We start from the raw sequence: 21622 nt of genomic DNA on the forward strand, positions 1-21622 counted from the left end.
CCAGGGTGGTTTTGGGGCATCCCAAGAGATTTGGGGGGTCCTGGGTGGGGTTGGGGGGGATTCAGGGAGGCCTTGGGTAGATTTGGGGGGGTCCTGGGTGGATTTTTGGGGGTCCTGGGGTGGTTTTGGGGCATCCCAGGGTTTTTGGGGGCGGGAGGGGGGGGAGTTGGGGATGGATTTGGGGGGGGTTCCAAGGGGGTTTGGGGGGGGGGGGGGGACCCTGGAGTGGTTTTGGCGCTTCCCGGGTGCGTTTTTTTGGGGGGTTCCCGTGGCCTTCCAAACTCAAAGCGGGGCGGGGTCTATGGGGCGGGGGCGCCCCCCCCCAGGCTGCCCCGAGAGAGGGTGCGGCTGCGGCCCCGCTCGCCCTCCCCGGAGGCGGAGCTGGAGACGGAGGCGGTGCGGAAGCGGGAGAGGCGCGTCATGGCCACCGCCGCCACTGCCGGGAGGGCGTGGCGTCAGGGGACACGCCCCCTGCCCCGCAAGCCCCGCCCCTTGGAGCCCCCCCCCGCCCCCCGCAGCGCCCCCCCCCCAGGGGGGTTAGTGCAGGGGGAAATGCCCTCAGGCCCCGCCCCCGGGGTGTAGGCCACGCCCCCTCCCCGAAGCCACGCCCCCTCCCCGAAGCCCCGCCCCACACCAACGCAAGGAAACAGGCCCCGCCCCCTCCAAGCGGCTCCAGTAGGGTTAATGGAAGGGAGGAGGCCACGCCCCCTTGCCGCAAGCCATGCCCCCAAGCCCCCAGTGGGGTTAGTGCGGAGCTGCAGGACACGCCCCCTTTATTAGGCCACGCCCCCCCACGGGGTTAGTGCAGGGGAGGCGTCCCCGAGGCCACGCCCCCTCCCCGAGGCCACGCCCCTCGTGCACCCCGTGACATCACACGTGACCTCACAAAGGGGCGGTGACGTCACACGTTGGAGGGGGGGAGGGGGAGGGGGGAGGTGACGTGAGGCGGGGGGGGAGGGTGTGGCCTCACACGTGACATCACCGCTGACGTCATCGCTGACGTCTCTCCCTACCTGGCCCCACGCTGCGCTTGCGGTCCAGGACGTGAGGGACTGGGGGGTGGGGTAATTAACCCCCCGGAGCAATTAATTACCCCCCCGGGTCACTGATTACCCCCACACACCCCCCCCCCCCGCAGCCATTCATTACCCCCCCAGGGCCATTAATTAACCTGCAGGGGGGCTAATAATGCACCCCACCCCCTCGGGCAGATTTATACCCCAGGAAAAGCAGTTAATTACCCCCCCCGGAGCACTAATTAACCCAGGGGTCATTAATTGCTGTCCCCGGGGGTCTTCATTACCCCCCAGGGCAATTAATTGCCCCCCCCCTTGGGTGCTAATTTCTCCCCGGGGGGGGGGGGGGTTAATTACCCCCGCGGGGGGGGGTTAATGAGCTCTCATGAATATTAATGAGCACTAATTGTACTCACTGTAGCCCATGCCCTGCACGAAGTACTTGAAGGCCTCTGTCAGCTTGGCCGGCTGGGGGGGGCGGGGGGGGTCAAGACCACGCCCCTTTAGGCCACGCCCCCTTTAAGCCACACCCCAACCCCCCCATAGGGGGCCCCTCCCCTTTAAGCCCCGCTCCCTCCCCTTAGGCTACGCCCCCTCCCCCTCAAACCACACCCACACCCCCCTTATATGGGGGACGCCCTGAGGCCACGCCCCCTCCCCCCTTAGCCACGCCCCCCCCAACCAACCCCTTCTATGGCTTTGGTGCGCCCTTACGCCACACCCCCTCCCTTCCAAGCCCTGCCCCTACAGCCCCCCATAGAAGGCCGGTGCCAGGCCACGCCCCCCCTTAGGCCATGCCCCCTCAGTCTCCCAGACCACGCCCCCTCCCCCTTAAGCCACGCCCCCCCGTTGGCGCTGGTGACCTTTGACCCCTCACCTGGCTGAGCTGGGGCTGCCCCCCTCCGTCCGCCATCTGTGGGGTGTCAAAGGTCACGGTGTAGGGGGTCAAAGGTCACGGGGTCGGGGGGTCAAAGGTCACCTTGAGGAAGGAGGTCTGGGTGGGGTCCAGCTTGGCGTTGCACTCCACCTGGGGGGGGGGGGGGACGGGCCGTGGCGGGGGTCACGTGACTCCACGAGGGTCACGGGACGGGCCATGTGACCCCGGCACGTGACCTCACGGGGGGGCGGGGTCAGGTGACGTCACTCACCACGGCCTCCTCGTGGGGGGAGCCGTCGCCCACCACCAGCAACATGGGGCAGCTTTGGGGGGGGGTGGAGGAGAGAGGGGGTCAAAGGTCACTGTGGGGGGTCGGAGGCCATCCCGGAGGCACGGGGTCAAAGGTCAGAGGGGCGAGGGGGGGTCGCTCACCGCAGGCTGCCAGCCCCGCTGCGCGCCAGGCCCAGGTCACCGCGGCTGCGCGGCCCCGGCAGGAGCAGGAGCAGGAGCAGGAGCAGGAGCAGGAGCAGGAGCAGGGAGCCGCCACCGCCACGGTGAGTGCCCCCAGTACACACCAGTACACACCGGTGCCCCCCCGGTGCCCTCCCAGTATAGCCCAGTGCCCTCCCAGTGCCTCCCAGTACAGCCCAGTCCCTCCTAGTGCCCCCCAGTACAGCCCAGTCCCTCCCAGTGCCCCACAGCCCCCTCCCAGTGCCTCCCAGTATAGCCCAGTGCCCCACAGCCCCCTCCCAGTGCCTCCCAGTATATCCCAGTGCCCTCCCAGTGCCCCACAGCCCCCCCCCAGTGCCCCCCAGTACAGCCCAGTGCCTCCCAGTGCCCCACAGCCCCCCACCTGTTGTACATGCCCCACAGCAGGGGGGCGTTGGGGGTCGCCCCCAGCCGGGCCCGGCTGCTCTGCACGGCCGGGGGGGCGGCCGACAGCTCCTCCTGTGGGGCAGACCCACAAGTGAGCCGCAACTGACCCCCCGCCGCTCCCCCGGACCCACAACCGACCCGTAACCCACCCCGAGACCCATAACTGACCCACCCCAGGGCCACGGCTGACTCACCACCGACCCACAAGTGACCCCCCAGGACCCATAACTGATGCCCCCAGCCCCACAAGTTCCTCCCCCCGGCCCCACAAGTGCCCCCGGCCCCACCTGGGTGAAGAGATGGGCCAGGATCATGTCGGTGGTGGAGGACGTCAGGCCCGAGAGCTGTGGGGCAGCAAGTGGGGCGCCATGGGACCCACAGCGACCCATAAGGAGCCACGGGACCCATGGAACCTACAGGGACCCATGGGACCCACAGAGACCCATAGCGACCCATAAGACCCATAGAGACCCACAGTGACCCATAGAGACCCACGGGACCCATTGGGACCCATGGGACCCACAGAGACCCGTGGGACCCACAGGGACCCGGCGGGACCCATAGGTGCCCCATAGTCCCATGGACACCCGTAAGTGACCCACAGAACATCTAGAGGTGCCCCATAGCGCCGTGGAGACCCATAAGTGACCCGCGGCTGCTCCGTAGCCCCATGGAGACCCATAAGTGACCCATAGGTGCCCCATGGAGACCCATAGAAGACCTAAAGGTGCCCCATATGCCCACGGAGACCCACTAGAGCGCCCCACAGCTGCCCCATGGCCGCCCCACGGCCGCCCCACCTTGTGCGCGGCCCAGTCCATCCAGCCCTTGGCCTGGGGGTCGATGTTGACCAGCACCAGCCCCTCCACCGCCTCGGGGTGCAGCAGCTGTGGGGCAGGGCCGGGGGTCACCTCCTGCCCCACGGCGGTCCTCTCTGCCACATAGACACCTCCCCGGACCCATAGATTCCCCGCCGGCCCCACAGTGACCCCCAAGAACCCAACGCAGGAGCTCCTCAAACCTCCTCCGGACCCACAGCGATCCCACCCAAGGGCCCTCCTGCCCCACAGCGACCCCCCTGCCCCATAGCGACCTCCCCAGCCCCATAGATTCCCCCCCCAGAGCCCTCCAGACCCACGGCGACCCCCCCAGACCCCCAAATTCCCCCCCCGGAGACCCTTCAGGACCCCTCCAGAACCCCCCCAGATCCCTCCAGCCCCACAGCGACCCCCAAGTTCTCCCCCAAGGAACCCCCCCAAACCCCCTCCAGACCCACAATGACACTCCCCCCCCCCCCCGACCCACATGTGTCCCCCCAGATGCCCCACAACTCCCCCGCCAGACCCACAGATCCCCCCCAGGTGACCCATAGCCCCCCTGAGACCCACAGAACCCCACAGAACCCCCCCCAGATGCCCCATACACCCCCCCCAGAGACCCTCAGGACCCCCCCTCCAAGGACCCACAGATCTCCCCCCCCCAAGATGCCCCATAACCACCCCCGAGCCCCTCCATGTGCCCCCCCCCCCCCCAGCCCCACTCACCCCAAATTTCGCCAGGACGAAGGCGCCGGCCCCCACCCCCATCCCGATGATGCTGGCGATGCTGGGGGCGGGGGGTGGAGTGTCACGAGGTCAAGGTCATCCTGACCCCCCCCCCCCGCTATGGGGCAGCCCCCCAACTCACTTGAGGTACAGGAGGATGCAGGGGATCATCTCGGCCAGTTGCTCCAGCGAGGGGTACTGGTACCTGGGGGGCAGGGGGGGGTCAACGGGTCAACGGGGGGGTGACAGGGGGTCAACGGGGTCAACTCGGGGGTTGGTGGGGTCAATGGGGCCAGCTTGGGGGTCAATGGGATCATGGGAGGTCAACTGTGGGTCAACGGGGCCAACTTGGGGGTCAATGGGATCATGGGAGGTCAACTGTGGGTCAACGGGGCCAACTTGGGGGTCAATGGGATCATGGGAGGTCAACTGTGGGTCAGCGGGGCCAACTTGGGGGTCAGCGGGGCCAACTTGGGGGTCACTGGGGTCAACCGGGAGGTCGGTGGGGCCAACTTGGGGGTCAATGAAGCCAACTGGGGGGCCAATAGGGTCAACTCGGGGGTCGGTGGGGTCAATGGGATCATGGGACGTCAACTGTGGGTCAACGGGGCCAACTTGGGGGTCAGCGGGGCCAACTTGGGGGTCAATGAAGCCAACTGGGGGGCCAACAGGGTCAACTCGGGGGTCGGTGGGGTCAATGGGATCATGGGAGGTCAACTGTGGGTCAACGGGGCCAACTTGGGGGTCAGCGGGGCCAACTTGGGGGTCAATGAAGCCAACTGGGGGGCCAACAGGGTCAACTCAGGGGTCGGTGGGGTCAACGGGGCCAACTTGGGGGTCAATGGGATCATGGGAGGTCAACTGTGGGTCAGCGGGGCCAACTTGGGGGTCACTGGGGTTAACCGGGAGGTCGGTGGGGCCAACTTGGGGGTCAGTGAAGCCAACTGGGGGGCCAACAGGGTCAACTCGGGGGTTGGTGGGGTCAATGGGGCCAACTTGGGGGTCAATGGGATCATGGGAGGTCAACTGTGGGTCAGTGGGGCCAACTTGGGGGTCAATGGGATCATGGGAGGTCAACTGTGGGTCAGCGGGGCCAACTTGGGGGTCAGCGGGGCCAACGGGGAGGGGCAACGGAGACTCAAGGTGGTCAATCAAGGGTTCAAGCGGGATCAAGCGGGGCGGGATCAGTGGGGCTGGGGGAGGGGGGGGTTGGGGGGCGGGCGATGGGGGTCGCGGGGCGCCGTGGGTTGCACCCTGGGGGGTAGGGGGGGGCGCCCTCCTCCATGCCGGGGGGGTCGACGTGGACCACCAGGAAGTTCTTGACGATCTCCCCCATCTCCTCGTGGGCGAAGAGCGGGGTGAAGCACGACTCGTCTGGGGACAGCCCCACCCCACGGCTATGGGGCTGGACCCACGGCCGTGGGGCAGGGGGCACCCATGGGGCCAGGGAAGGGATGGAAGGGCCCCAGGTGCCCGGGGAGGGGGGACCCAGGGGACTGGGGAGGGGACCCAGGTGGCCGGGGGGACCCCCACCTATGGGGCTGGACCCGGATCTATGGGGCAGAGGGGACCCAGGTGTCCAGGGGCACACACATCTATGGGGCTGGGACCCCCACCTGTGGGTCTGTCCCCCCATCTCTGGGTCTGGGTCCCCCATCTATGGGTCTTGGACCCCCTGGTGTGGGTCTAGAACCCCTATCTCCAGGTCTGGGACCCCCAGGTGTGGGTCTGGAACACCCGTCTCTGGGTCTGGGCCCCCCATGTGTGGGTCCGTCCCCCCACCTCTGGGTCTGGGCCCCCCGTGTGTGAGCCTGGTCCCCCATCTATGGGTCTGGGCCCCCCATGTGTGGCTCTGGGACCCACCTCTATGGGTCTAGAACCCCCAGGTGTGGCCCTGGTCCCCCATCTCTGGGTCTGGGCCCCCCATGTGTGGGTCTGTCCCCCCATCTCTGGGCCTGGTCCCCCATCTATGGGTTTGGGACCCCCAGGTGTGGGTCTAGAACCCCCATCTCCAGGTCTGGGACCCCCATCTGTGGGTCTGGAACCCCCATCTCTGGGTCTGGGCCCCCCATGTGTGGGCCTGGTCCCCCATCTAGAAGAGCTTGCTCTCCCTGTCTTTGAGTACTGTTTTCACTGTCCCGGTTACCTCTTTGCTAACATTCTCTTCAGAGCTGCAGTGAAACCAGGAACCACGTGGAGAAGGCACCCACACTGAAAATGACTGGAGGGAACATTGGGGCTTCTTCTCAGTGTCTCTGACATAGGGTTTCACTGTCCCGGGAAAGTCTCTGATAACACCCTGCAGAGCGCTGTGCCCAATATACAGAAACGTCTTGCGGTATCTCCTACAGGGAAAGTGCTTGTTCTCAGTGTCTCTGAGAATTGCTCTGATTATCCGTGTGACCTCTTTGCTAAGACTCTCCAGAGAGACATCCTCAAAACCAACACACATCTTGACATATCTCCCACATTGATCGCAGTGTCTCCAGAAACGGCATTCAAGGAGCCAGGAACTTTTCTCCCTACACTGTCCATTGAGTTGTCCTCAAAACCAATATACATCCTGCTATATCTCCCACATGGAAAGTGCCAGGAGGGAGAAGTGGGGATTATGTTTAGACTTTCTCGGAACTGCTTCAAATCAACTAGATATCTTTGTGCTGTAAATCTCCCAACAGCCAAACGCAAAAGCAGCAAACATCTCGCTGTATGTCCCACATCCAAAGTGCCAAGAGAGTAATGTAGAGCTTGCTCTCCCTGTCTTTGAGTACTGTTTTCACTGTCCCGGTTACCTCTTTGCTAACATTCTCTTCAGAGCTGCAGTGAAACCAGGAACCATGTGGAGAAGGTGTGGAATAAATACTAAATTGGCTAAAAAATACAAAAGTACAGCATTGTTCACACATTAAGGAAAAGTATAAAATCAAGAGGCTTCTGAGGTAGAAAATAGCCGCAGCTGGCATGAAGGACACAACATCTGTGGTTCCCTGATAAGCTACATGAGGTACGGGACGGGATGCAATTATTCCGTGGCTTTACCTTATGATGTATAGCGGATACAGGAATGGGATGATACCATGAAACAGATAAGCTGCCAATTAGCTGCCCGCTAGATGCTCACAGCCAACATTTTGTCAAATTTTGATGAAATGCTGTCCTTTGTGCGAACTTTGCTCATTATAATGTCATTATTATAATACCAAAACACACCTCCATCCCGAAGGCTACCCGCCTCCAAGGTGTGACCACTCCTTCTTGAGTCTGCGCCCTGAATTTCTCGTAAACTATACCTTTAATTGTGAAGCGAGAGAAATTTACACCAATCATGATAAAAGTATGTATGACTAAAGTCACTCAAACTCCACCTTGAAGATAACAAATAGTATAAAAATAGCCCAAGAGAGGGGGGATACCCAGGGAAGACACCATCATAAAGAATTACATCACTGACTTCTGGGATCAGTCGATGGGCTGAGCCTCTCTTCCCCCCCATAGGGACGCCTTTGGGTAAGACTTAGATTATATCGAGTGCTTCCTCGGGAAACTTAGAAATTTCTCTAGAGACTCTCTTTTTCTACATTTAAAGCCAGGCTGTATCGTTTATAACTTTGTCGCGCGTTTTGTATATGTAACAATACTTTCATTTGCACGTGCTTTGCAGACAGTGTATTTATCACCGGCAATCCTAAGAACCTATATATCTGTTGTTTAAATAAACTGCACTTTTTTTTAAGTAGCTAGTCGTTTTGGTTTCTCACTGAACGTGACCAAAGACTCGAGAGTGGCCGTGCTAGTTCATGAGCACGACTAGACTGAAGGTGCAGTCCACTATTAGTGTATCCAAATCGTAATAGTTTAATACATATTAAACGCGATGGGACTGATAGTGCTGAATTGGGCATCACTCAGAATTTAAACCTAGCCGCACCTAGCCTCCCACCTCAGTGAGGAGTGTTAGAACGCAAGGGGGTTTATCTTCTGCTAAAACCGCTTTGCCCCTTTTCACGCAACAGAAGGCACCCACACTGAAAATGACAGGAAGGAACATTGGGGCTTCTTCTCAGTGTCTCTGACACAGGGTTTCACTGTCCCGGGGAAGTCTCTGCTAACACCCTGCAGAGCGCAGTGCCCAATATACAGAAACGTCTTGTGGTATCTCCTACAGGGAAAGTGCCAGGAGGAATTGTGGAGCTTGTTCTCAGTGTCTCTGAGAATTGCTCTGATTATCCGTGTGACCTCTTTGCTAAGACTCTCCAGAGAGACGTCCTCAAAACCAACACACATCTTGACATATCTCCCACATTGATCGCAGTGTCTCCAGGAAAGGCATTCAAGGAGCCAGGAACTTTTCTCCCTACACTGTCCATTGAGTTGTCCTCAAAACCAATATACATCCTGCTATATCTCCCACATGGAAAGTGCCAGGAGGGAGAAGTGGGGATTATGTTTAGACTTTCTCAGAACTGCTTCAAATCAACTAGATATCTTTGTGCTGTAAATCTCCCAACAGCCAAACGCAAAAGCAGCAAACATCTCGCTGTATGTCCCACATCCAAAGTGCCAAGAGAGAGCTTGCTCTCCCTGTCTTTGAGTACTGTTTTCACTGTCCCGGTTACCTCTTTGCTAACATTCTCTTCAGAGCTGCAGTGAAACCAGGAACCACAAGGAGAAGGCACCCACACTGAAAATGCCTGGAAGGAACGTTGGGGCTTCTTCTCACTGTCTCTGACATAGGGTTTCACTGTCCCGGGAAAGTCTCTGCTAACACCCTGCAGAGCGCAGTGCCCAATATACAGAAACGTCTTGCGGTATCTCCTACAGGGAAAGTGCCAGGAGGGAATTGCGGAGCTTGGTCTCAGTGTCTCTGAGAATTGCTCTGATTATCCCTGTGACCTCTTTGCTAAGACTCTCCAGAGAGCCGTCCTCAAAACCAACACACATCTTGACATATCTCCCACATTGATCGCAGTGTCTCCAGGAACGGCATTCAAGGAGCCAGCTACTTTTCTCCCTACACTGTCCATTGAGTTGTCCTCAAAACCAATATACATCCTGCTATATCTCCCACATGGAAAGTGCCTGGAGGGAAAAGTGCGGATTATGCTTAGACTTTCTCGGAACTGCTTCAAATCAACTAGATATCTTTGTGCTGTAAATCTCCCAACAGCCAAACGCAAAAGCAGCAAACATCTCGCTGTATGTCCCACATCCAAAGTGCCAAGAGAGAGCTTGCTCTCCTGCCGCGATTGAGAGACGGGACGCTGCTTGATGCAAGCAAGATGTCGGTTTATTAGAGGCGTCGGAAAGCTTTTATACAGCTACTTAACAGTTACATAAATTACACAAATTCTACCATTTCTAATTGGCTTAGCTCTAAATGTTTCATTACAATAATCCCTCCTACCTGCGGTTTCGCTACATGCTAGAAGCTACAGTTTTGGAATGTGCTAAAAGCTACAGTGATAACTTGTTGCCTACTCCCTACTTCTTCAAGGTTATTTATCTCAGACCTGCAAGGCCAGTTGTTCCCTGGCTCCTCAGATTTATTTGTCTCAGGTCTGCAAGGTCGGCATACCCTCAAATTTCTTGCATACTTGTACTTTTCTGCTAGCCGCCCCCAACATCTCCCCCTTTTTTGTTTCTTTAAAGGCAGAACTGAGGCACGGGTTTAAAAGTCATCATTCTCAGTGAGCTGGACAGAACTAACACTAGCGTAAATCTTCGGGATATCGCCGTTTTGAATAAACCATGTATGTCGAACAATTTTAGTCACCATAGACCTGACACAGGAAAGAGCGCAGCTTAGAATCAAAAGGCCTACCAATATAATAACTAATATGAGTACAGCAGATTGTACCAGGCTCCTAAGCCAGCCCTTTAGCCCAAACCAATCACCCAAAGTACCCAATCCGAAGAAGTCCGTATCAGATTGCACCTTTTGTGAATGCGCAAGGAGTTGTGTAATTTGCTTATGTATTGAAGAAGAGTGGTCCTCCAAGTCCATGCAGCACATTCCGTCAAAATCCTCACAGCCATGTCCATGGGCTAGTAGCAAGAAGTCAATAGCGGCTCTGTTTTGCAGGACTGCATGTTGTACCGTAGATAAGTCTTCAGCCATATCAGATAGTATGCGGCTGGTAGCATTTGCTTGCTTAACAACCCAACAGGCAATTGCATCTAAGTTTCTGTGGGCTCTCGCTGCTGCCACCCCAGGGGTAAATAGCGAGGCGAAAAAAAAACCTCCCAGCGATTCCATAGCTTAACATTATCATCACAGGTATTTTCTAATGCTTGTATTGTGTCACGAGTAAAACATAACCGCTGTTTTGGGCTTGGGTGATAGTGAGGAGTGCCAAGACTAAGCTGTCCAATAGTACACGGGCCTCCTCTAGGGTTAGAAGGGATCCCAGACCAAGCTCTATTTCCGCAAATAAAAAAGAACCCCAAGGGGAGCCGCCTAGGGAGCATGGTACCGGGGGCTGAGTGAGTGGCGTTTCGAGCAATGCTCAAACACCATTGTTGTTGCCAGAGGGTAGCATTACCAATAGGTGAGATGATGGTCGGTGGAGAATCCTTTACTAAGCGCCCCTCTTTTCGGGCCCCTGACCATGACCTAAGGCCAATAAACAAACAATGAGAAGCATTAAGAGAATCTACTAAGTCAATTTCCTGCGGCTCGGGCCCTATTGGTAATTTATCATCCCAATTATCGTATTTTTCAAAAAGGTCCTTAAGATTTTTCCATGAAAAAGGAAGCCTTCCAGAAATATTGTACTGCTTCCGTAAGGTTGTCATAGAGTTATTAAACAGTAAAAAGGTTGAGTTATTCAGTGGTACCCCTACTAAGCAGGTGGTGAAGGGCGAGCTGGGTGTAGCAAGACTGGCACAAAAGCTAGTTGTATTGAGCGACCTGGACAGAGTAACCCAGACATTTTGACGGGGGTCAAAAAGGTGAGGGTGGTACCCTGGCAAAGGATTGGCATGTGTCCAGGCTGCACATATACAAAAAAGTGTTAACAGGATCATAATGTTTGACGGACTCTTCCCCCCACCCCTTTTTTTTTTTTTTTTTTTTTTTTCAATGCTAAATTCTTACAATGCTAACTTCATATATTAGGCAACTGTCACACCATCTATTGGCCAATGTTAACCATCGCTACCATCTCTTACCACAGCGATAGCAGTCACATAAAACCTAAGGGTCACAATTACCACAGGCGACGCAATGAATATGTTCTACTGGAGTCTCTGCACTATTGTCCATAAAAGCACTGCATCAGTCCTCCGAATGTTCTCCGGTATGCTGTTCAGGGGAATGATCTAGCTGTGGATTGGTGTTGTGGCCATCCGACTGTGGTAGGGGTTCACGGAAAGGTCGCACGCTCTTCGCTGGGATCCACCTGGGGCCTCGTTCTGTGGAAACACAAGCATAGCCTCTGCCCCATGTGACAAGGGGGTATGGCCCTAAGACCTTACCTGTCTCAGGGTCGCGGATCAGGACTGGAGCTTTTACGCTGGCTTCGAAAGAAGTGTTTGTGTTAAAGTGGCGAACGATCGGAGGGTTGTTATCTATTAAAGAACAATTTAAAAAGTTAAAAACATACAGGGCTTTCTGTAGACGTTCTTCAGGGGTGGCGGTCCCTACTCCCCCTTTCTGTTGTTGTAACAAGCGCTTTAAAGACTGATGAGAGCATTCAATCAGGGACTGGCCCGTAGGGGAATGCGGGATCCCAGTGATGTGAGTGATCCCCCAAGAGATAAAAAAGGTTTTAAGTGCAGCCGAGATATAAGCAGGGCCATTGTCTGTTTTGATTTGTGCAGGGATGCCTAAGGTAGCAAAAGCACGCAGCAGATGCCTGCGAACATCTTTCGCCGCCTCCCCCACATGGCAGGAGGCAAATAGAGCGCCTGAAAAGGTGTCAATAGAGGAATGGACGTATTTTAATCTCCCAAATTCTGGATAGTGTGTGACATCCGTCTGCCATAATTGCAGGCTTTGTAAGCCTCTGGGATTAACCCCACCTGGTGCCGTAGGAAAAGAATGTTTTTGACAATCAGGGCAGACAGCGATAATGTTCGCCGCTTGCTGAGAAGTGAGGCCAAACTGACGTTTGAGGCCCCCTGCATTCTGATGGAAAAAGGAATGACTAAGCTTAGCTTGTGCAATACGGTCAGGTAAAACGTGTACTGGCAGAGTGAGCATATCGGCCCGTCGATTGCCTTCTGCAATAAACCCAGGTAAAGAGGTGTGCGATCTAACATGTAAAACAAAATAGGGATGTGTTCGAGAAGTTAAAAGGAAAACAAGTTCCTGCAACAAAGCAAACAAATCAGCATGCGAAGTATGACGCAGCACCGAGGCCTCTGCCCGTTCGACGACGCCTGCAACATAAGCAGAATCAGTAATAAGATTCAGTGGTGTAGACCACTTACGAAAAGCTCGAACAACAGCGGCAAGCTCTACGATTTGAGGGGACCCGGAGACTGTCTCAACGTCCGACTCCCATTGTTGAGAGCGGTCATCCCACCAGACAATCACCGACTTGTGTGTTTTTCCAGACCCATCGGTGAACACAGTAAGGCCTTGGAGGGGCTGGTGACATCTCTTTGGTATGGATATTAAGTTAAAATGAGCATGTAGAAGCTTGTGGGACGGAGGATGTGAGGTTAGTTGACCCGTATAATCTGTTAAGGCAAACACGAAAGCATCAGACTGTTGGAATAACCATTGTAGGTACATATTAGTTACAGGTAAACAGATAGAAGCAAAGTCCATCCCTGACAGGGCAAGCAAGCGCTGCCGTGCTTTAATTATCAAGGAAGCAAACATTTCATGTTGTGTCCAAATTGTTTTAGTGGGCTGGTTGGGTAAAAAGACCCACTCAATGATTAATAAGGGATCAGGATTGTTAGGGTCCCATTGAAAAATCAAAGCATATGGCTGACGTGCAGGGTTCAAAATAATTAAATTGAAGGGCAATTCAGGCGCACAGCGGTGTGCTTGCCGTAAGGCGATGGCTTCCGCTACTTTTTGTAATGAGGCAGCGGCTTCAGGACCAAGTCGACGAGGGGAGCGTAAATCGGAATCTCCCTTGAGGAGTTCAAACAAAGGGCTTAAGTCTGAATTGGAGATTCCTAGCAAGGGTCGGACCCAAGTAATGGTCCCTAATAATTTTTGAACATCGTGCAAATTTTTAATGTCCGCCTGTATATGCACAGGTTGGGGAACTATCGTCTGGGTCCTGATGCGCCAACCCAAGTAGGTCCAAGGGGGCATTTTCTGGACCTTTTCAGGCGCAATACAGAGGCCTGCCGAATTGACAGCGGCCGTGACAAGGGCTACGGCCTTTTCCATGAGCTCAAGGTGAGGCGCAGCCATCAAGATATCATCCATATAATGATATAACAGAACTTGAGGCAACGCAACCCTGACAGGGCTAAGTACCTTAGCGACATACCATTGACAAATTGTCGGGCTATTTTTCATTCCCTGTGGCAGTACAACCCACTGATATCGTTGCACAGGGGCTTGCATATTGACACTTGGGACTGAAAAAGCAAATTTGGCAGCGTCATCAGGGTGTAGTGGAATGTTAAAAAAGCAATCCTTAAGGTCAATAACGGTGAGATGCCAATTGCGGGGGATCATAGTTGGAGAAGGGAGCCCTGGCTGCAGAGCTCCCATATCTACCATAGCATCATTGATTTTTCTGAGATCATGGAGCAGGCGCCACTTGCCAGATTGCTTCTTAATAACAAAGACAGGTGAATTCCAAGGACTAGTAGTAGGTACTATCTGTCCTTTTGCTAATTGTTCCGTAACCAGTTCTTGGAGAGCGCGAAGCTTTTCGAGTGGTAGGGGCCATTGATCTACCCAAATGGGTGTCTGAGTTTTCCAAGTCAGTTTCAGGGTGTCGCGCACCTCAATGGCCCCCCCTAAAAATGCGACTGAATGGAAGTTCCCCATTGTGATAGCACATCACGTCCCCATAAGACCATAGGAACAGGCAGCACAAAAGGCTTGACGGAAGCCACTCGTCCTTCTGGGCCTTTGATTTGGATCAATTCCGAGGATTGGTGGCTTCTACCAACTCCTCCGATTCCGGCTAACACCTGAGGCACAGCTGCCAAAGGCCATTGTGGAGGCCACTTCGCCTGTGAAATTACGGTAACATCGGCCCCGGTGTCAATAATCCCATTTAGGATTACTTGCTGAGTGCCGTGAATAAGAGTACATTGACAAAGTGGTCGCTTCTGGGAAATGGACTGTACCCAGAGAATCTGTGGATCCCCAGTAGATCCAAAACCTCCTTGTCTTTGCTGCGGAGGTGGGTGAGGCGAAAGAGAGCTTGCGTTCTGCGGGATCAGTAGTAATTGTGCAATGCGGCTTCCTTTGGGTACTGTGCAAGGGGGAAATGGGGTCCAGGCCATGATTTTAATTTCCCCAACGGTATCCGCATCAATTACTCCAGGCAATACAAAAAGTCCAGCTAAGGTAACCGATGATCTCCCTAATAGTAGCCCTTGTGTTTTCGGGGATAAAGGACCTGAAACATTAGTTGCTAATAAATGAACAGAGGAATCAAGTAACGTTACTGCGTGTGAGGTTGCCAGGTCCAATCCGGCGCTACCGGCTGTTGCTGGGCGAAGACTTGTGGCGAGGTCACACCCATCTGCATGGCTCGATCCACCGGCGACGATACTTGTGTCTGTGCGCGTCGCTGCCCCGCGCTCCGCAAGCGGTTTCCCTGTATCGGCTGCCCTTGAAAATTATACTTAGAACGACATTGATTAGCATAATGACGCCCCTTCCTGCATCGGGGACAGATCCCAGGGGCTTGAGCTTTAGCCCCCCATTAGAAGCGAGACAATTTCGTTTGATATGGCCTGGTTTACCACAAACGTAACAATTTCCTCCCCCAGACATGCCTCTCATAGCTGCGAAAGCAGCTGCCATCGCTTCAAAGTTATGGTCCACAGTACCGATACGATTACAAGCCTCTACCATTTCAACCAAAGTCGGAGCTGGGTTAGGGAGAGATTTAAGTAATTTTTTACAGTCGGCGTTAGCATTTTCAACTGCTAATTTTAATAGCAAAATTTCTCGAGCTTCGGTATTATCTATTTGGCGTTCTAAAGCTTGCTTAAGTCTATCAATGAATTGCATGTACGGCTCCCGAGGTTCCTGCGTAATAGAGGTGAATGCCTTTTGAGGTTTACTGGAATCGGGTATTTTAAGTAAGGCCTTTTTTGCTTCTTCGCAGATCGCTTCCAGGGCCTCTCGTGGGCAATCTCGAGCCTGTGCCGCTGGATTAGAGTGCTGACCCGTACCCATAAGGTGCTCCATGGTCAGTGCGGCAAGAGCAGCATTATTATGACCCACGTAGCTGGTGAGGAGAGTTTGAAGGCCCCCCCTCCAATGCGACTCCCACAGGGAATACTGGGAAGGGGTTAATAACAATTGCGCTAGCGATTTTAAATCATGGGGAGTCATAACATACATATCAAAGACAGAAGACAGCAGGCTCGCAAAATATGGGGAAGAGAGCCCATGTTCTGTGACGGTACGGCGCAGCTCTTTAATCACCGGGAAGGACAAAGCCTCCCACTGCACTCCCCGGCCTTGATAAATAACAGGGGCGACTATCGTTCGCGCTATTTCCAAGTCACCTTCTTTTAAAGCTTGACGTCTAATATTCGCCCACGTATCATGAGGGTCAGGGGGGTACAAGTCAGACTCTTTATCGGGATCAACGGGCCCCGGGTCAAGCGGATCTTCCTCAGGAGGGTAGCCTGCGGCACAGACCTTTAAGGGTCCGGGCGACTTAGCGCGTCGCGGAGGTAGCGGAGGGGGAAGCAAAGGCGGAGCTGATGAAGGTTCCCCCTTAGTATCTGGAGAGTCTTTATGGCCCTTTTTCTGTGCCTTAATAGCCTCAAAGATATTTCTCCACCACGGAAGCAAACGCTGAGCCTCGGCATTCCCTGACGTCGCTAAGTCCCACAACTTTACCCCCACATTGTCCCAAAGTTCCCGGGTAAAAATACTGGAGGCTGTAACAGTGGGGATCTTCATTTGTACCCACTTAAGCATAATCTTTAAGTCCTGCCCGGAAATATCTTTTTTATGTTTCCGGAGGAGCGTTTTCATAACTTCATATACGTCTCTCTCTGCGGGGGACATCTGATTCCCCATGTTTCCCACAGCTCACCTCTTAAATCCAGAGGGATTCCTGGCCAGTTCCTGCTTCCTTTCAGCAGCTCATTCAAAGTTCCGTGGGACTCGCAGCAAGCCGCTCAGCTAGGCGGTTCACCACCCCATCACGTCGGGGTCACCAATTTGCCGCGATTGAGAGACGGGACGCTGCTTGATGCAAGCAAGATGTCGGTTTATTAGAGGCGTCGGAAAGCTTTTATACAGCTACTTAACAGTTACATAAATTACACAAATTCTACCATTTCTAATTGGCTTAGCTCTAAATGTTTCATTACAATAATCCCTCCTACCTGCGGTTTCGCTACATGCTAGAAGCTACAGTTTTGGAATGTGCTAAAAGCTACAGTGATAACTTGTTGCCTACTCCCTACTTCTTCAAGGTTATTTATCTCAGACCTGCAAGGCCAGTTGTTCCCTGGCTCCTCAGATTTATTTGTCTCAGGTCTGCAAGGTCGGCATACCCTCAAATTTCTTGCATACTTGTACTTTTCTGCTAGCCGCCCCCAACACTCTCCCTGTCTTTGAGTACTGTTTTCACTGTCCCGGTTACCTCTTTGCTAACATTCTCTTCAGAGCTGCAGTGAAACCAGGAACCACGTGGAGAAGGCACCCACACTGAAAGTGCCTGGAAGGAACGTTGGGGATTCTTCTCAGTGTCTCTGACATAGGGTTTCACTGTCCCGGGAAAGTCTCTGCTAACACCCTGCAGAGCGCTGTGCCCAATATACAGAAACGTCTTGCGGTATCTCCTACAGGGAAAGTGCCAGGAGGGAATTGTGGAGCTTGTTCTCAGTGCCTCTGAGAATTGCTCTGATTATCCGTGTGACCTCTTTGCTAAGACTCTCCAGAGAGCCGTCCTCAAAACCAACACACATCTTGACATATCTCCCACATTGATCGCAGTGTCTCCAGAAACGGCATTCAAGGAGCCAGGACCTTTTCTCCCTACACTGTCCATTGAGTTGTCCTCAAAACCAATATACATCCTGCTATATCTCCCACATGGAAAGTGCCAGGAGGGAGAAGTGGGGATTATGTTTAGACTTTCTCGGAACTGCTTCAAATCAACTAGATATCTTTGTGCTGTAAATCTCCCAACAGCCAAACGCAAAAGCAGCAAACATCTCGCTGTATGTCCCACATCCAAAGTGCCAAGAGAGAGCTTGCTCTCCCTGTCTTTGAGTACTGTTTTCACTGTCCCGGTTACCTCTTTGCTAACATTCTCTTCAGAGCTGCAGTGAAACCAGGAACCACGTGGAGAAGGCACCCACACTGAAAGTGCCTGGAGGGAACACTGGGGCTTCTTCTCAGTGTCTCTGACATAGGGTTTCACTGTGCCGGGAAAGTCTCTGCTAACACCCTGCAGAGCGCTGTGCCCAATATACAGAAACGTCTTGCGGTATCTCCTACAGGGAAAGTGCCAGGAGGGAATTGCGGAGCTTGTTCTCAGTGTCTCTGAGAATTGCTCTGATTATCCGTGTGACCTCTTTGCTAAGACTCTCCAGAGAGCCGTCCTCAAAACCAACACACATCTTGACATATCTCCCACATTGATCGCAGTGTCTCCAGAAACGGCATTCAAGGAGCCAGGACCTTTTCTCCCTACACTGTCCATTGAGTTGTCCTCAAAACCAATATACATCCTGCTATATCTCCCACATGGAAAGTGCCAGGAGGGAGAAGTGGGGATTATGTTTAGACTTTCTCGGAACTGCTTCAAATCAACTAGATATCTTTGTGCTGTAAATCTCCCAACAGCCAAACGCAAAAGCAGCAAACATCTCGCTGTATGTCCCACATCCAAAGTGCCAAGAGAGAGCTTGCTCTCCCTGTCTTTGAGTACTGTTTTCACTGTCCCGGTTACCTCTTTGCTAACATTCTCTTCAGAGCTGCAGTGAAACCAGGAACCACGTGGAGAAGGCACCCACACTGAAAGTGCCTGGAGGGAACATTGGGGCTTCTTCTCAGTGTCTCTGACATAGGGTTTCACTGTGCCGGGAAAGTCTCTGCTAACACCGTGCAGAGCGCTGTGCCCAATATACAGAAACGTCTTGCGGTATCTCCTACAGGGAAAGTGCCAGGAGGGAATTGCGGAGCTTGTTCTCAGTGTCTCTGAGAATTGCTCTGATTATCCCTGTGACCTCTTTGCTAAGACTCTCCAGAGAGCCGTCCTCAAAACAAACACACATCTTGACATATCTCCCACATTGATCGCAGTGTCTCCAGAAACGGCATTCAAGGAGCCAGGACCTTTTCTCCCTACACTGTCCATTGAGTTGTCCTCAAAACCAATATACATCCTGCTATATCTCCCACATGGAAAGTGCCAGGAGGGAGAAGTGGGGATTATGTTTAGACTTTCTCGGAACTGCTTCAAATCAACTAGATATCTTTGTGCTGTAAATCTCCCAACAGCCAAACGCAAAAGCAGCAAACATCTCGCTGTATGTCCCACATCCAAAGTGCCAAGAGAGAGCTTGCTCTCCCTGTCTTTGAGTACTGTTTTCACTGTCCCGGTTACCTCTTGGCTAACATTCTCTTCAGAGCTGCAGTGAAACCAGGAACCACAAGGAGAAGGCACCCACACTGAAAGTGCCTGGAGGGAACATTGGGGCTTCTTCTCACTGTCTCTGACATAGGGTTTCACTGTCCCGGGAAAGTCTCTGCTAACACCCTGCACAGCGCTGTGCCCAATATACAGAAACGTCTTGCGGTATCTCCTACAGGGAAAGTGCCAGGAGGGAATTGCGGAGCTTGGTCTCAGTGTCTCTGAGAATTGCTCTGATTATCTGTGTGACCTCTTTGCTAAGACTCTCCAGAGAGCCGTCCTCAAAACAAACACACATCTTGACATATCTCCCACATTGATCGCAGTGTCTCCAGGAAAGGCATTCAAGGAGCCAGGAACTTTTCTCCCTACACTGTCCATTGAGTTGTCCTCAAAACCAATATACATCCTGCTATATCTCCCACATGGAAAGTGCCTGGAGGGAAAAGTGCGGATTATGCTTAGACTTTCTCGGAACTGCTTCAAATCAACTAGATATCTTTGTGCTGTAAATCTCCCAACAGCCAAACGCAAAAGCAGCAAACATCTCGCTGTATGTCCCACATCCAAAGTGCCAAGAGAGAGCTTGCTCTCCCTGTCTTTGAGTACTGTTTTCACTGTCCCGGTTACCTCTTGGCTAACATTCTCTTCAGAGCTGCAGTGAAACCAGGAACCACAAGGAGAAGGCACCCACACTGAAAATGCCTGGAAGGAACGTTGGGGCTTCTTCTCACTGTCTCTGACATAGGGTTTCACTGTCCCGGGAAAGTCTCTGCTAACACCCTGCAGAGCGCAGTGCCCAATATACAGAAACGTCTTGCGGTATCTCCTACAGGGAAAGTGCCAGGAGGGAATTGCGGAGCTTGGTCTCAGTGTCTCTGAGAATTGCTCTGATTATCCGTGTGACCTCTTTGCTAAGACTCTCCAGAGAGCCGTCCTCAAAACCAACACACATCTTGACATATCTCCCACATTGATCGCAGTGTCTCCAGGAACGGCATTCAAGGAGCCAGCTACTTTTCTCCCTACACTGTCCATTGAGTTGTCCTCAAAACCAATATACATCCTGCTATATCTCCCACATGGAAAGTGCCTGGAGGGAAAAGTGCGGATTATGCTTAGACTTTCTCGGAACTGCTTCAAATCAACTAGATATCTTTGTGCTGTAAATCTCCCAACAGCCAAACGCAAAAGCAGCAAACATCTCGCTGTATGTCCCACATCCAAAGTGCCAAGAGAGAGCTTGCTCTCCCTGTCTTTGAGTACTGTTTTCACTGTCCCGGTTACCTCTTTGCTAACATTCTCTTCAGAGCTGCAGTGAAACCAGGAACCACGTGGAGAAAGCACCCACACTGAAAGTGCCTGGAGGGAACATTGGGGCTTCTTCTCAGTGTCTCTGACATAGGGTTTCACTGTGCCGGGAAAGTCTCTGCTAACACCGTGCAGAGCGCTGTGCCCAATATACAGAAACGTCTTGCGGTATCTCCTACAGGGAAAGTGCCAGGAGGGAATTGTGGAGCTTGTTCTCAGTGTCTCTGAGAATTGCTCTGATTATCTGTGTGACCTCTTTGCTAAGACTCTCCAGAGAGCCGTCCTCAAAACAAACACACATCTTGACATATCTCCCACATTGATCACAGTGTCTCCAGGAAAGGCATTCAAGGAGCCAGGAACTTTTCTCCCTACACTGTCCATTGAGTTGTCCTCAAAACCAATATACATCCTGCTATATCTCCCACATGGAAAGTGCCAGGAGGGAGAAGTGGGGATTATGTTTAGACTTTCTCAGAACTGCTTCAAATCAACTAGATATCTTTGTGCTGTAAATCTCCCAACAGCCAAACGCAAAAGCAGCAAACATCTCGCTGTATGTCCCACATCCAAAGTGCCAAGAGAGAGCTTGCTCTCCCTGTCTTTGAGTACTGTTTTCACTGTCCCGGTTACCTCTTGGCTAACATTCTCTTCAGAGCTGCAGTGAAACCAGGAACCACGTGGAGAAAGCACCCACACTGAAAGTGCCTGGAGGGAACATTGGGGCTTCTTCTCAGTGTCTCTGACATAGGGTTTCACTGTGCCGGGAAAGTCTCTGCTAACACCGTGCAGAGTGCTGTGCCCAATATACAGAAACGTCTTGCGGTATCTCCTACAGGGAAAGTGCCAGGAGGGAATTGTGGAGCTTGTTCTCAGTGTCTCTGAGAATTGCTCTGATTATCTGTGTGACCTCTTTGCTAAGACTCTCCAGAGAGCCGTCCTCAAAACAAACACACATCTTGACATATCTCCCACATTGATCGCAGTGTCTCCAGAAACGGCATTCAAGGAGCCAGGAGGTTTTCTCCCTACACTGTCCATTGAGTTGTCCTCAAAACCAATATACATCCTGCTATATCTCCCACATGGAAAGTGCCAGGAGGGAGAAGTGGGGATTATGTTTAGACTTTCTCGGAACTGCTTCAAATCAACTAGATATCTTTGTGCTGTAAATCTCCCAACAGCCAAACGCAAAAGCAGCAAACATCTCGCTGTATGTCCCACATCCAAAGTGCC

General features: G+C 53.3%; 1 protein-coding gene across 1 annotated transcript; it reads right to left on the reverse strand.

The window, feature by feature from the left end:
• Window positions 1-299: 299 nt before the first annotated feature.
• On the reverse strand, window positions 300-10431 carry LOC141737103 (protein NDRG2-like). The gene is made up of 12 exons (XM_074571720.1): window positions 10411-10431; window positions 5567-5718; window positions 4456-4518; window positions 4314-4374; window positions 3570-3656; window positions 3057-3113; window positions 2747-2841; window positions 2165-2216; window positions 1996-2043; window positions 1894-1929; window positions 1433-1484; window positions 300-436 (listed from the first exon to the last, which is right to left on the reverse strand). The coding sequence occupies exons 1-12, from the start codon at window positions 10429-10431 to the stop codon at window positions 300-302; spliced, it is 861 nt and encodes a 286-aa protein (XP_074427821.1).
• Window positions 10432-21622: the final 11191 nt, after the last annotated feature.

This window comes from Larus michahellis, unplaced genomic scaffold (genome assembly GCF_964199755.1).
Source record: "Larus michahellis unplaced genomic scaffold, bLarMic1.1 SCAFFOLD_37, whole genome shotgun sequence".
Classification (NCBI taxonomy): Eukaryota; Metazoa; Chordata; class Aves; order Charadriiformes; family Laridae; genus Larus; species Larus michahellis.